We start from the raw sequence: 16,868 nt of genomic DNA, 5'->3' as shown, positions 1-16,868 counted from the left end.
AGCACTCAGGCATTCCCCCAAGAACCTGGATCATACAGGGAGGGGCTGCTTCCAGGAGCGGCCAATCCTAGCCAGTGCTAGGTCTTAGCCAGGTGCTGGGTCTTCCTCTGCCTGGTCTTGACCTCCATTGTGCCATTGGTTGCCATAGCAAGCCTGATCCTTATCTTCTGTACATCTCACCTTACTTCCTGGGATTTACTTCTGCTTTCCTCTAAATCATAAACTCTTGTATTCTAAACTAGGAGGTCTCAGAGATCATGGGGGGCCTAAACTACTAACATTTTTTAGAAGAAAATGTGAAACAGGATTTATAACATAGTACACCTTAGATGTAATTAATGTGTTTTTAGACACCCAAACACAAAGCAATACCCGTGCCATTCACAAGATAATTACAGCAGTCCCCCATTATCCAGAGGGGGGAAATTCCAAGACCCCCCAAGTAGTTGCCTGAAACCAGATAGTACTGAACTATATATACTATTTTTTCCTATACATACATACTTGTGATATAGTTTAATTTATAAATTAAGCACAGGAAAATATTAGCAACAATAATAAAATAAAACAATTAAAACAATACACTGTAATAAAAGCTATGTGAATGTGGTGTCTCTCTCTCTCTCTATCTCTTAAATATCTTATTACACTGTACTTACCCTTCTTCTTGTGATGATGGGAGATGATAAAATGCCCACGTGATGAGATAAAGAAAGATGAATGACGTAGGCATTGTGAGGTAAGTTAGGTGGCTATTGACCTTCTGACGATATGTTAGAAGGAGAATCATCTGCTTTCAGACGATGGCTGACTACTAGTTACTGAAACCATGGAAGGCAGAACCACAGGCAAAAGAGAGACTACTGTACAAGATTTATAGAAGTGAATAAATTCATAGTACACTGTGCATGTGGTCCAGAAATGGGATAAAAGTATTAAGTTGCATAAGGAAGATCTTCTTTCAATGCTGTGAATATATCTCTGTGACTATATGTTAATATATAAACTTTCTTTGAAAGTGATGTCAAGGTCTAAATTTGAGAGCTTTCATGTGTGGAAGTCCCTGTCCTCACTCCCTGCCATAGGCTGTTACTCTGTCTATTAACCCTGACCTTGCTCCCTTCTTTTGATTTATGGTGATGATCATCATCATTGACTTCATTCTACCATGATCTTAATTAGACTTGTTAATTAGCTCTGCCAAATGTGTTGAAGCCTCTTCCCTCCTCCCCAGTGCCCCACCACATGCCTCATTCCTGCACACCTCTGTACCTGTAAGGGTAGTAAAAGGAAGTAAATTAAAAAGTGACCATTTTGGTCTTTTTGCTACTATGGGAAAAAGAAAACAATGTTGAGTGGGAATGGATATTCTGAATTTGGAGATTTCCTAGGGATTTCACATCTTATGTGTTGCCTAGGCTTTCTATCCCACAATTGGTAAAGAGCACATGTGCTATTTTGCCACTTCCTTACATCTTGCACATTCTAATGGTCTTACACTTGTCTGGATTTATGAGGCTCAGCATTTTCTATTCTTGTCCAAAGGAGCGCTTCTCACTTTCAGTCTTTTGATGACAAAGATCTGATCTTAGAGGACCCTGGGAAGAACACCATATGCCTGTTCCCCTCTCCTATTCCTCAATGTAGAGACCACCTCACTGTCTGTGGGGTTTTCATTTCCACTCCCATATTCAAGTTCACTTACTTGAAATTGTGCTCTATTTGCAGAGAAAGAGAATGCGTCTTGGATATCATATGATTAGTTAGTGGTCCTGGATTACCACAGATGGGATGGCTGTAGGGTTTAAAGAAAAAAAAAAAAAAGGTTAAGCAGAGCCTATTTATCACCCTCTTGAGTCCACTAAATATCAAACCCCCATAAAGACAGCAGTCATCAGTTAAATAAATGAACCATTAAGTTGAGAAAAGATATGTGAAAACAGCCACCTCTCCTGATTTACTGACCCTTGGTAGACATTAGTTTGCTAATGAACTTTATCTGCTACATACAGCTTGCCCCACAACTTAGAAGATGTGAACTCCTTTTATATTTTAAGTTACCTTCCCCTCTACCTCTCACCAAGGAACCGTGGAGCCAAACAGATGACTCTCTTTTTCCCTCTTAACTCAGGTACTCACAAAAGCTTGGGAAGCCATCTTACCAGGCTTCAGACAGGGATGGAAGCAGGACTTGGAAGCCACCAGGAATACAGGGGCACATTCTCCCCAGGCTTTCTCACTGCACACACTGGGTTCTGACCCCTGAATCCTATCCTACAGATTAGCTTTTCAACTTCTCAGTCCATGTGGCAGAAAATGACATTACAGTCCCAAGTTACTATAGCTCCTATTATTCTGGGAACAGCTCAGAATGAGGTTGAAGTTGTTAATACCAATTCCAAATTTCCATAGGAGAAAATCTGACTGATCCTACTTGAACAGTCATCAAATCAGGTGCAATCAACTGGCCAAGATATAGGGAGTAAGTACAACATAGTTGCTAGGAACCTACCCCTGTGGAAGAAGGGGGTCAGTTCAATGATCATGTGAGCTGGGAAGAAATCCCAAAAAGTATCTTCTAAAATCAAGAACTGTTTTTCCGAGATTAGTCTCTAGGTATGACCAACGTATGTTTGTGGATTCTTTTTGTTGTTTTGGTTGGTTGGGTTGGGTTTGAATCAATGATTTACTGGGAAAAGTTACTAAAAATCCATACTCTGTTTGTTCCTTCATTTGAAGCAGCACATGGTACTCATACTTCTTGGTAAGAAGAATTTTGGGAGTGTCAGGTAGAAAATGCATATGGAAGGTTTGTGTTAGCACCTTCAAACTAGACATAAACCAAAATGTTTAAAGAGCACTTTCCTTACACCATCCTGGGGTGTGGAAAGTCAAACATATTGTATTTTCTCCCATAAGGTAAAGAAATATATTTACTTTATTATTTTTTTAAATATTTATCCATTTTTCAGAGAGAGAAAGAGAGAGCACACCCATATAAGCAAGGGAGGGGCAGAGAGAGAGGGAAATAGAGGATCCCAAGAGGGCTCCGTGCTGACAGCAGAGATTCCCAACACAGGGCTCAAACCCATGAACTGTGAGATCACAACATCAGCCAAAGTCAGATGCTTAACTGACTGAACCACCCAGGAACCCCTAGAAATATATTTATTTTACAGGGAAACAGATGATTGGGGCACCTGATGGCTCAGTCAGTTAAGCGTCCAACTTCGGCTCAGGTCATGATCTTACAGCTCATGGGTTTGAGCTGTGCTGACAACTCAGAACCTGGAGCCTGCTTCAAATTCTGTGTCTCCCTCTCCCTCTCTGCCCCTCCCCCACTCATACTCTGTCTCTCTCTCTCTCTCTCTCTCTCTCAAAAATAAATAAACATTAAAAAAAATTAAATAAAATAAAGGGAAACATGATTTGGATTATGCCTAAGAAAATAATTTTAGGTGTTAAGGCTTTATTATAAATGATTTTTTGCTGTAAGACCTAGCAAACTTTAAAATATTCCTTCCATCAAATTATACACCTATCCATTTTTCTTTTCCCAATTTTATTTGTAGCTTCTCCTGGAAAGAATCACAGTGCCCATGTGAGAGGGTGACCACAGCTCAGTGCTGTCCATGCCCCCTTCCCACCCCCCAGGACCTTATTTCAAACAGAAAAGAGAGCAACGTGGCAGGAAATCGTTTTGATCCGGCAGCTACTCCAGGCTGGACTCAAAGACCATGCTAGAATCCATTCTGGGGATTTACCTTCCTTTGAAATAGGTTCTATTTCCTAAATGCCCGAGAGATCTTAAATAGCCTTTGTTTTGTCCCATTTCCCTCCAGGCTTAGCACAGATATGAATGCTGATGTGGTGTGTCACACCCTGAAGTTTTGTAAGCAGGACCCTGGCCAACCATTGTGTCATCTCTACCCACTTCCCAAGGTAAGTGGGTTTTCACTTTGAATGTCAGATTACAGTAACCTGCAAGCCCTTTGGACATGTTGTAAAAGGAGGTTCAGCTTCACTGGCTCAACGGTTGGGGGACAGAGAGAGACAAGACGACATTTCCAATTACATCGTGTGAAATAATATTCCCCAGTTTCAACCTAGACCCTCATCCCATGCTGCCAAAGAATGTTTTGGCTACTTAACTATCAAAGACTGTAATCTAGAGCTCAGCTGGCAGTAGGTGGGAAATCTAACCAGCCAAGAAGAAGAGAGCTTAAATCTCTTTCTGCTATTTAAAAAATCAAGCAGATCACTTTCACAGAGACCAACTCATCCAGTTTGCCCAGGACTTTCCTGGGCTAAGCACTGAAGTCTCACATCCTGGGAAAACCTGAGCCATTGGTCACCCTAGTCTGAGCTTAATTGTCCTCACACATAACATGGGTATAATAAAATGCCTAAAATACCTCCCTCATAGGTTTGTTGTGGGAAACAGTTGAGCTAATACATCCAAAATGCTCAGCACAATACCTGCTACATTAAAAAGTGTTGATAAAAACGGTAGCCAATATAATTATTATCAATATCATTATTATTCAGAGATAGCTCTTCAGAACCCCCCGTGTGTGTTATATCATGTTGGACAATTTTCAATTGAAATGCAGGCGGACAGGGCTGCAAATGTTGACACAATTCTCAGCTCACATTCTGAATGAGAGCATAATATTAAATCCAGTTCTGCCTCAAAGTATTGATTTTTCAGAATCTGCCTGTAAAAATAAAATTAAATGATAAAATAAAAGAAAATTCTATGCCCCCTGTCCCAGAAATGTAGTTTTTCTGTGTATTACACAGTAGGTTTCTGTTTTGTATGTGATTTCCTTTTTATTCTCAAGGAAATAAAGTCAGTTTAATATTTTGTGGCCTGAACCAATGAACCTGATGTTGCTGCCTAACTATCATAAGCTTGTCTCCTTGAGAGGGAAGATAGAGATTCAAATACCTGGAGCATGTGTCCATGACGTGCTTCCTCAGTCATTGACTATGTGCCAATTAAATTTCCCCTAATTCCACCTGAGAAGCTTTGGAATCCACTGGTTTCTAGAAGGGATAGGCACTTTTAATTAAAAAAATTTTTTTTCATGAATTCAAATAGCATGTAAATATTGTATCATAATATTCGCTATTGGATAATGCACAGAGAAACGTGTCTCTATGTACAAAGGCAAACGATAAGGGTTTTTTGTCATTTCCTTAAATAACATCACATTATATATACATCACACCCACAGTTATACATAGTCACAAAATGTTCAACTTTAAACTATCCCATGTAAAATGACATTCTTTATTTTCGTACTCCATGGAGTTTATCCTCGAAATACCATTTCCTTGTCTTTCCATCAACACCCTTTGCAATTCCTGACTCGGGAGTGTTTCAAGCATCCTTGCTGGCTGAGATGGAGTGGGGGGTATTTCACCCCAGAACTGCTCAGCTTGCACCCCAGCAGGGCATGCTCCTGGGTCAGCTTGATGTTTCCATAGTCACTGTTCTGGACCTTTGCCCTCCTCCTCAAATCCCCGTCCCCACAGGCGCCCTGGAGAAGAGGGGCAGTCCATGCAAATGTGGGCAGCTCCACTCTCTTCTGCCTCCAAGATTTCTTTGATAGCAATATTTACTGAGGACTCACTACACTACGTAGCACTGTGTTTACACTTCACTTTATTTAGTCCCCCAAACAGTTCTGGGATAGAGGCACCAGTATTGATTATGACCCCTTTTATAAAGTTGCAGAAACCAGGCTGAAGAGGTTATGTAATTTGCTGAAGCTCACTCCCTTAGGAAAGACTAGAACTGGGATTCATATCCCTGTCCTGCTGACAGTGGTTGGTTTAGTCTCTTGACAATTGGCTACGTTTCTGAAAATCCTTCTTGGGGTGTCTCTTCACATCAATCAGCTGAAATCCCACCACCAGAAATAACCAATATCAAAATGTTGTATGTTTACCTTTTAATTTGTAAATAAATAATATTACTATATTGATTTTTTCAGAGTTATGATAATGTTATATATATCATTTTTCCTCCTTAACATTACACTCTGAGTGTGTATTTTTGATGGTGTATATCAGTCCTTCTTTTCATTTCCTTGGCACACAAATTACACGTACAAAGCAGGTGTGAATTAGTGGGTAGAATTACCTACCTACTAAAGATGCAAGTGATTTCCAGCCTGTTGCCAGAAGCCTCCATCACGACTCTCCCAGTCAATACTCACCCCCAAAGTAGCCACTGTTCTAAAATCGTTCACCACATATTAGTTCATTCATATAAAGTTCTGTTCTTCAATGTCATATAAATGGAATCATAGAGTATGTTCTTCTGTGTCTGGCTTCTTTTGTTTGCAAGGTTCATCGTGTTTTGGGTGTGTAATGGTATCCCGGCGTGAAGGTGTCTCACAATCATCCTTGGATGTCATTCCTGCTCTAGCTTCCTAGTTAGTCCAACCAAATTCTGCTCTTGCCTGCTTTCCAAAAAATTTTCCACAAAAAATTTTCCATAGAAAGGCCTTTCTATGAGATAAATTTGATCTTGTCACTCCAACTCAATGACTTTACGTGGGAAGCATTTTCTCCTTCTCCCTCATCTTTCACCTTGATGGACTTCCCATCCCACAAATCTCACCTTATATGTTGCTTCTTCAGGGAGTCCATCCCTGACTCGTTTTACATACCCCTCTTGTCAAAGCTCTTGTAGGTCCCTCCACTGAACCTGCCTTGTTTTAAATGATATACCCGTGTGATTGCCTGTCTATCCATCTCTCCCACTAGGATATAACCTCCACATGGACAGACTCCACCTCGCTCCCCACAGTAAGCCCAACACCTAGGATGGTGCCTCACACATAACAAAGAAATATTTGTTGAATGAATAAACAAAGTGCCACTAGCTTCTTGTTTGCACCCCTGACGGAAATTCTGCTTTCCCTTACTTCATGGACACAGTAATTTTCCCAGAGCCTATCTCTGATCATATTATTTCCCCCAGCTTATGATCTCAGTATTGCCTACACAATTAGGTACACATTTTCACCTAGCATTTCAGGATTCTCCAAAAGCCTTCCTGGACTTCCACTATTATCCTTGTGGACCCCCTGCTGCAGCCAAGATAGAGTGACTGGCTCTCTCTTGTGCTCACCTTAACCTTCCTACCTCTGCACCCTTGTTCTCAATCATCCCTTCCACCCAGCTGACCAGGCCTGTCCTGCAAGCTCATGTCTCTGTCAACTTCTCTGTAGAATGATTCCTAAGCCTCTCCACAAAATTTAACTCTGTTCTCCACCGTCATCCTAAATTCCTTTTCAAATACTACAACGTGCCAATATTGCCCTACATGCTTTGCATATATTAATCATTTAATCTTATGATAGGTATTATTGTTGTCTGCATGTTATAGAGGAGGAAAGGAAGGCCCAGAGATATTAAAATATGAAGTTTACATAGATTTCTTCACTCAGATGTAAGCGTGTGGAGGTGGCAGTTCTGCATCTTGTCCGTCTTTGCTGTCTCCATTGTGCAAGGCACATGCCTGGTATCTGCATAATCCATCAGCACTGACCTTGACGCGTGTGATCTCATTCAACAGTGCTCTTGCGGGGTAGGGGTCTATTTTACAGATAAGGAAATTGAGATCAGGAGAAATTAACAGATTACACAGCTAATAAGTGACAATAAAAGGATTCAGCCCTGGGCCTGTTTGTCTTGAAAGCCCAAGTTCTTCCCCATGGTGCTCTAGGCCTCACTGCTACTCCTGGGGTATAGTTACTTTTAATTGAACCACTGCTCCTAGGCCAGTAATTCCTCACAAGCGAGACTCTGCTTGTATCCTGCTTTGCGTGTGTTTCCGATTCTGGTAAAATACAAATGAAGTGGCAGGAGCCATTGCCCCTGTGAAATGCATGCTGCAGGGTGGAGGGAAGAAGGAGGCCTTTCTGCTCCAGGGAGCCGGCATGGCAGAACCTAGCAGTGCAGAGCAATGGAGTCTGATGTTGGTAGGATCAAAAGTAAAAGTGGAATCACATTTAGGGATCTCAGCAAACTGCCTATTCATCATCTACAGTGCAGTTGACATTCCAAGCCCAGTTTTTGCCAATCCTTTAGCCACGGCTCATACCTTTATCTACTGTGTTCTCAAAATGACAAACGCCATCCATGATTAACTGAGCAAGAAACAATCTATAGTGTTCAGCTGGTACCAGGATTGGGGCGGGGGTGGGGGAGGTGAGGGGAGGTGGAAAGGAGGACAAGACAAGGATAGGAAAGGAACAGAAAGAAGAAAATCGCAGACTGCATGGTAAAGACCACCCAGATGGTTTTGTGTTACCTACTTTGAGGGGATTATTTATATGCTCCTTTACATTTGCATACAAAACAAGGCATTGCCTGCTGCTGGAATGTGTATGTGTGTGTATGTGTGTGTGTGCATAAGCAGGAATTGGACACTGAAAATTAAACGTGGTTCCTTCATGTGTACCTTGAATCATCTTTGTTAGATCAGTGTTAGAGTGCACCCATTGGGTCAAGAGTGGAGCCTCCTTCACTTTATGCTGTTCGCTCCTGGGTCCCCTAACACTGAGATCCTCAAGGCACACCCTACATCATGCAGCAGATGCCCTTCCTAACCACCCCTGAGCTGCAGGGACATGCTACATTCACAGATATCTCAAAGGCATACTCAAGACCTACTTCACATCACTTTGATCTACATTAAAAGAGAATTATATTCAGAGTGTGTGCTCTAGTGGAGATAGATTCTCTTTATTTCCCCAGGGCCTCCAACCCATTTAAAGTTCTGTGAGGCAGTGGGAGGGGGAGTCAAGAATGAATTTGCTTTAAGATTCCATTCTACCAGTTGTGCTTGTTCAATGTAAACACCACAGGTAGAACAAGGGGTCTCAAGCAAAGGAAGAGAGGTAGCCAGATTGAGCTCTATTTGGGAAAGGAAACATAGATAGACATATTTATCCCTGGGAGAGGGATGGGGGAGGGAGGCTGGAAATGTAGACAAGGGGCAGATAGGAAGGGCTGCTGATGCCAAACTGAAGAGTCATTCAGATATGGAGTAAAATTTCAGGATACTTTGCTATTTATTTCACATAATATATTTTAAGTACTTGAAATCAGTAAATCGGAGTATTTAATACATTTCAAACACAAAAATTCATAAATGTAAGTAAAATGTAAATACGCTAACACATACCTTAAACATACTCCAATGTAAAAATAAAATATTGTTTCAAATAAGCACTACATAAAGTTTATTTGGGGTTAAACATGAAATACAATTATGATCTTTTTTTTTAAGTCTATCAATGATGACATCTATCAATGATGTCATCTTTGAGCCATGAAAAACTTCCCAGTTATTTCTCATTTGTCTTCATCTCCCTGTCTCATCTTGCACAAATGGTGATTCTACTGCAGACACCATATTAAAACCAATTTTAAAAATTATTTTAGGGGCGCCTGGGTGGCTCAGTTGGTTGATTATCCAGCTTCGACTCAGGTTATGATCTCACGGTTCGTGACTTCAAGCCCCATGTAGGGTTTTCAAGCAGTGCAGAGCCTGCTTCAGATTCTGTCTCCCTCTCTCTCTCTTTCCCTTCCCCACACGGGCACGCAGCCACACACTCTTTCTCTCAAAAATAAATAAAAGTTAAAAATTATTTTAAAAAATAATAAAATAAACCACTGTGAGGGAGAACCATTGCCTTAGGAAAGCAATCCCAACTTTGAAATGGCTTTTCCAGGATGAGTCTGATTGCTGCTGGAACCAGAGCTCTCCAATGCTGAGTGTGTGGGGGTGTATGCATAGACAGGGAATTCATGCTTCCTTGGGACCCAAATTACCATGAAGCTGACATAAAAGGGTTTGAGGAGGAGGAAGTTTGCACTCTTTTTATGAGAAAGTGTCACATGACAAATTCTTGTTGTTCAACTGAGAAATAAAGCTGATCCCAGGAACTTACTTTAATTTTTTAAACATTAAGTGTAGAATAAAACATCTGGTGTCTCTTTTAATTGAAAATCTCAGGTAGTAAGGCTTAGGAAAGATTACAAATGGATAGGAAGTTGAATTTTCTAAGATTCATGAATCACTAAATTTCACTCGGTACAATCAACAGTGCCCTTCTGTTCATAATGATGAGCTTAGTTAGCTCTGTGAGCTCACACTGTGCTTCTAAATGTGTTATCTAATCTTCCCCAAACTTTTTGAGTGAATCCCATTTTGTCCAATATGGTGGTGTGTGTGTGTGTGTGTGTGTGTGTATTTAGGTAAATTTCTCTACTCCATCTCTGTTTTATAAGACCCAAGTCTCTAAAGTCTGCCTTTATCCTCTCAACATTATAATTATGACTTGCCTTTTTGGGGGGAGGAGTATGTTTACAGAATTTAAAAATAAATTCAGCGCTCTCAGTTTAATAGGAAAAAAAGGAAAAACAAGGAAACAAGAGAAAAAAATTACTTCCTCTGTCATCATCACTACATTGGAGCCTCCATGGCTACTGTCATGGACAATTCTAGCAAATTAATATCTCAAAGCCTAAACTAAATAGAAATAACTAAGCTTCTCTTCCTATTTGGTTGTCTGGTCAACCTCTCCAGCTTATATTTGCTCTTCCTCTGTTCTCCATCATAACTTTGTATAATATGAGTGTTTTCTCACATGTCCAGGCTTAGGGGAAAACAAAATATTAAATAATAAAGAAGCCATTTTTGTGATCATCAGTTTCAGGTTAAAGAAAGTTCCTTCTTGAATGATGGCTGATCTTTAACTGTGACTTGGCAAACTATTAGACAATCAAATGTTACTTGTGAAAGGAACATATATTCCAAGGAAAGAGTAACCTACAATTTGAGGGCATTCTTGTGTGTGTACTACCTGAATACTCTGGAAGAGTTAATAAAGTTTTGCAGACTACCTCCCTTAATAAGCCCATATTTGTGCCCAGAAGACAATCATATCTTTGACAACTGAAATCAGAAATGGTACTAGGGTCAAAAGGGTCTTGGGTGAAATTGATAGGTTTTTAGGCATACACAGTCATTCTTCTATTCTCGCAATATACCTTTACTAAGCCCCCATTGTGTGACAGACACACATTAGGGGCTGAAAAATAAAAGGAAATGGCAAACACAATTTAAGTTGTGACACACAATAACAAAAGCTGGCCTAGGTACTTGTCATATAGCATCTAAAGTCCTTCCACACAGTTGCAAGCTTATTTTATTATCCTAATTTTACAGAGGAGAAATCAATATTCAAGCAAATTGTCGGTTGTGGAGTTATTTGGCAATGTTTTTAAAATTCCTATTTAAACATCTCAGGAGATTTTGAACAATGAGATAAATGACAGGGGAATATGGCCTTCTAGATGTGGAAGAGTCAGCCTAAAGAGGAGCAAAATATACTGCCTAAAAATAAACCCAAACACATTCTTGTTTTTGATAAAAATAACATTCAGATCAGTGGTGCAACACTAGTTTATTCACTCAGTGGAACTAAAGACCAGCCATTTGGAAATAAAATTTAAGCTCAATGTTTATTTCTTATAGCAAAGTAAATCCCAAATGAATTAAAGTTTGAATCATTAAAAATGGAACCATAAAAGAAGAAAAATCTAAACAATTTTATTTGTAATTTGTGACACAAAAGTTGCAAAGGGAAATATGAATACATGTGACTAATAAAAAACCTGCCATATACAAAGTTAAAAAAATGGTAAACTGGGAACATGTTTTTGTAATATGCCACACAAAGTTATTTTTCCATAATTCAAAGAGCTTATATAAAATTGAAAAGAAAAAAAGTCGAGAAAAGTCCACAAACAATTAGTTTACAGAAAAAGAAGATCAAAGAACCAAAATTGTAGGAGGAAATACTGATCCTTTTCTCATAATTAACAAAGTGAAAATTAAATGAGATTCCAACTATCTCTTATGTCTTTTGCCTCTACAAAACCCTTTGAAGGTCATTAGATAAGAAATTATCGCAGAAACAGAAAGGCTATAAATATCAGAGGCCACTAAATTAAATTGCTCCCTGAAGACTGAGAGAATTAAAACTCTAAGAGAACAGAGGAAGGCATTAGATGCTGTGCTTGGATGTACGGTCTACTGTTGAATCATTTCTCTGGGCATTTCACGGTATCTCGATAGAGATTCCATGCTACATTTTGGTGTAAGCCCATATTAGGAATCTTGGAGAATTTATCTACTTAGACTTGCTTAAAGACTACTCTGGCAGTCATTAAACTCATAGAGACCTTAAAAATCTTCAAAATATAGCAGAAATAATGCAAATTTAAATTACCCTTTCTGAGGGGTGCCTGGGTGGCTCAGTTGGTTGTGTCCCACTTTGGCTCAGGTCATGATCTCAAGCTCCTGAATTCTAGCTCCTCCACTGCTTCCCCCACCCCCCCGGCCTTGCCCCTGTTGTCATTGGGCTCTGTGCTGACAGCTGGGAGCCTGGAGCCTGCTTCGGATTCTGTGTCTCCCTCTCTCTCTGCCCCTCCCCCACTTGTGTTTTCTCTCTCTCTCTCTCTCTCTCTCTCTCTCTCTCTCTCTCTCAAAAGTAAATAAACATTAATTTTTTTTAATTTCCTTTTCTGATAAGTAGAAGAAACGATCCTAAGAAAGATGCTTATATGGTATTCAAGATTTGAAAGTGTTCTTTGCCTACTTTAAAAAGTTTTTAAAAATAAGTATTTCTTTTTTCATCATATGCTTCTTTCTTCCCTAAGCTCAAGAAAAGTTAATGACAGAAAGAGAAAGAAAGAAAGAAAGAAAGAAAGAAAGAAAGAAAGAAAGAAAGAAAGAAAAGGAAGGAGAGAGGGAGGGAAGGAAGGAAGGAAGGAAGGAAGGAAGGAAGGAAGGAAGGAAGAAACAAAGAAAAGAAAGGAAAGGAAGGAAGAAAAAGAAAGACTAGCGAATTCGAACAGTTCTGAAAGATATGTTAAATATTAAGGTTTTAATCAGTGGTCTCCCAATATCCACTCTTGACCCTCGTCTTCATCTAATTAGTCACCCACTTTAGAACTCAGTTCACAAGTCATTTCCTCTGAGAAGCTATTCCTGATGCCCTAACTTAAGCCAGACCCTCCAAACTTCTTGTCTTTCATCATACCTCCTCCTTTCAGAATGTATTACAGTTATAATCAAACAATTGTACATTACACTACATAATTGTAAAATTATTGTTTAACATCTGCTCTAAGATATAAACTCCATGAGAACAGATAACCTAGCTGTTTTATTCCCCAAACACATGCTGTTCCCTGCAATTTCCCCAAAGCCCAGCACAACTCACTGTACTCATTAATCATTTAATAAGTATGTGTTGAATGAACACTATAGTGCACAGAACAATGCTCCCCCTCCAAAGAGGTCCACGTCGTAATCCCCAGAATCTGTGAATGTTACATTACATGGAAAAGGGGACTTTGCAGGTGTGATTAAGTTAAAGACCTGTAAATGAGGGAAAATTATCCTGGGTTATCTGGATCAGCCTGATGTAATTAAAAGGGTCCTTCCTTATAAGAGAGAGGGAGGAGGGTCAGAATGTGAGAAGAAAATATGACAACAGAAGTAGAGTGATGAGGCCATCAGCTGAGGAGGGGGTGCAGCCATTAGACACTGCAGAGGCCACAGATTCCCCCTGGAAACTACAGACTGTTAGCCCAGCTGGCACCTGGTTTTAGCTTCCTCAGACTCATTCCAGACTTCTGACCTCCACGCTAGGAAATAGTAAATTTGTGTTGCTTTAAGCAAAGTAGAAAACTAACACAAATTAATTGTGAAACCTTGGGCAAGACTTATCTAGCAACCTGAATGCAAACAGAATAATAGTCAAACAACAACAACAACAATAATAATGATGGATTATGTTGCAAAACAATTGGCCTAAAACGACCCAATGACTGAACCACACTCACTATCTAACTAACCCAATGGTTTGCTAGAAATCATGGGGTTAAAAAGTAGGACAATTTCCTGTAATAAGAACAGCCCATAGAGTCTAGCGCTGGAGAGCTTCCTCACATACACAGACGCTAGGGAAGAAACAGTCAAAATGAAACAAAAGTATTGGTTGTGAAGCCTTGGACAATTCCAGCACTGGCTCTTTGACTTTTTATCTCTAAAGTGGGATGAGAACTGTTAATCCCTGCCTGGCTGAGTTGGTATAAAGTGTAGAGATGCAGCATAGACAATGCCTGGGCACAGATGTGGCAGCATTGAAGAAAGAACCTCTGTATGTGCGCATTGATGCTGCTGGAGGTGATGGTGGTAAAATCAATGAAAATAATGTCAGGGGGAAAAAATATTGGGATGGGAAGAGTGCCATTTAAAATAATGCTGTTTAAAAAGGTGTTGTCTTGGGGAAATGATGTGGATAGTATGATTAAATATATTGATGGTACTAATAGGAAAGAAAAACATTTAGCTAATGGTAAAATGAGTATGAGGAAGAGATATTCAGTGATCAAAGGGAATGGATTTAAATATAGTGGCTTTTTTCTTTTACATTTTCCTTCCTCCCTTCCTCCCTCCCTCTCTCCCTTCCTTCTTCCCTTCCTCCCTTCCTTCCTTCCTTCCCTCCCTCTTGTCCCTGGAAGAAGAAAGTGGGATGAACTGACTTCATTCTTTCCACACATCTAGAAACCATAAATGCCCTTCAGAGCTGGGAATTGTCAGAACATGAAAATCAAATTGGGCTTTGGTGTGCCTTATCCTACATATTGGAAAATAGCCACTGTAGGATACAGCGGAATGTAGATACAATAATAGATGAGCAAATCCTACCCAAAAGCCAGATATGACACTATTTGATAAAACCTTACAAACAGAGGAGCTTCCTGCCTTTGTCTTTTTACTGAATTGAAGTCACCTCAAAGCACTTTCCCCCCCTTTCTCTTGGCTCTACTAGTCTGCCTTACTCGGCAGTTATTTATGTACTCACTGCCTCTAGTGGGTGGTCAAATCCTTGGAGAGAGCTTCTCTCAAATCTGGCTCCATTTGTGAATCAACTTGTACAATTAAATTTAGAGGTGTGGAAAAACCTGTCCTAATGAACTTTTAGAAAAGATCCGAATAGATCAGTGATCTTCCCCCACCCTCAACACCTCCCCACCCCTGCATAATGCCTGCTCTTGGACAATAAAAAACACGCATCTAAAGTCTTCGTTTCACTTCCCAGGGGCTTTCTCCTTTGTGGGAACCTGTCACTGCTGTCAAGAGTGTAAAGTGAACAAAAGGCACTTTCTGTAATTTTTAAATCTACTGCTGCTATAATTGATAGTAGAGAACACAATCACTAAAAATTATTCACGGTAGAAACTTGTGCCTGAAAATACTATTTCTCTTTACTTCCTTCACTCCTAAGTGTACCAGAATTTAATTCTTTAACATCACAAAACCTGAGAAGACCCAATTAATGAATGTGTCTTGTCCAATTCACCAATACTCCCAAAATGTCAAGAGAAATTATACTGAATTCGGGAGAATCCCCGGTACGCTATCTTGTTTACATTTTCCCCTACCGTAGACAATACAATGCTATGCTTTGGCTGAAACATTTAAATGTTTGGGAAATGCTTTTCTACATAGTACTTCTTACCACAAAGTGGCTGAAAGCCTTGAAAATACTAATGTGTGTTATGGCTCTCTCAGAGGAGTATTTAGTTCGCAGATTTCCCAAACTTTTTTAACTTAAAACAACTTTCTTGTCTAGCATACCTATTAACGTCCCCCAGAGGGGGATTAAAAGCATGGGTTTTGTGCCAAAAGGGTCTGAACTGAATCTGGATTGTGCCACTCATTGGCTCTGTGACTTTGAACTTTATCCACTCTAAGACTTAATTTACCTCATCTATAAAATAGGAATAATAATAATTATTACTTAACTCTTGCTACGTTGTATTCTAATTACATCTTATTTCCGATCTTCTCTCCCAGGTTATAACACCCTTGTTGAGAAGATTATGTCTCATTCACTATTACATCTCTAGTATGTAATATGTCACACAACATAGACAAACAATAAGTGTTTGTGGAATGAATGAATAGAATGAATGATTGCACAAAGTAATGACTGACTGAACGTCTATTTCTTTCTCTTTCACTATCAGTCACATGCTGGCTGTTATGCTTGTACATGAGTTTCACCGCAGGTGCGTAGGTCCCTGGTATACAGAATCAGTTCTCTCCCCTGACCATGTGATCCTTTGCGTTAAACCACCACATTCCATGTGAATTTCCCTTGCCATTCCCTTAAGCCTCAATGAAACCTAAGAAGTCAAATTTCCTTGCCTGTGTTAACATTTTGGGCTTATTTCATTCTTAGAAAACAGCGTGGTAATGGTGGGAAAGGAGTTGGAGCCTAGAGACTTCAGTACCATTAGCTCTGCTTGCAGAACGACCATGGTTACAATATGTAACCTCTCTTCTCTGTTTTCTCATCTGTAAAAGGGAAAAATAATGCTTTCCTCTCAGGGTGGCTTTCAAGATCATGGAAACAATAGCATACATTTTTGGAGGCTAATGTTGTAATTACTGTAATTTTTCCAGCTATGTGTTGGTGGCATAACAACCCAAAATAAGTATGTCAATTGTTAACACTAATGCCATGCTTACTATATGCAAAGCACTATTCCAAGTACTATTTTGTTCAATAGTCACACACGCAAATGCTGTTATGATCCCCATTTTGCAGATGAGGAAAGTGAGGCTTGGAGTGCTTAAGTACCTTGCCCAAAGTCCCACAACTAGTAAATGGCAAAGCTAGCATTCACACCCACAAACACTCTAGAGTCCAAACGCATTTTAAATAGAAAATAACAACGGAGACCATGACCTACTA

General features: G+C 39.7%; 1 protein-coding gene across 1 annotated transcript in view; it reads left to right on the top strand.

Moving 5' to 3' along the window:
• Nucleotides 1-16,868, top strand: part of AOAH (acyloxyacyl hydrolase) — a 174,391-nt gene that overhangs the window by 43,350 nt on the left and 114,173 nt on the right. Inside the window, 1 exon segment of the mRNA XM_030308229.1 lies at nucleotides 3,843-3,942. Coding sequence (XP_030164089.1) covers nucleotides 3,843-3,942 — 100 coding nt within the window.

This window comes from Lynx canadensis, chromosome A2, assembly GCF_007474595.2.
Source record: "Lynx canadensis isolate LIC74 chromosome A2, mLynCan4.pri.v2, whole genome shotgun sequence".
NCBI lineage: Eukaryota > Metazoa > Chordata > Mammalia > Carnivora > Felidae > Lynx > Lynx canadensis.
The sequence above is the reverse complement of the archived record's forward strand: the minus strand, read 5'-3'. Positions and strand labels throughout refer to the sequence as shown.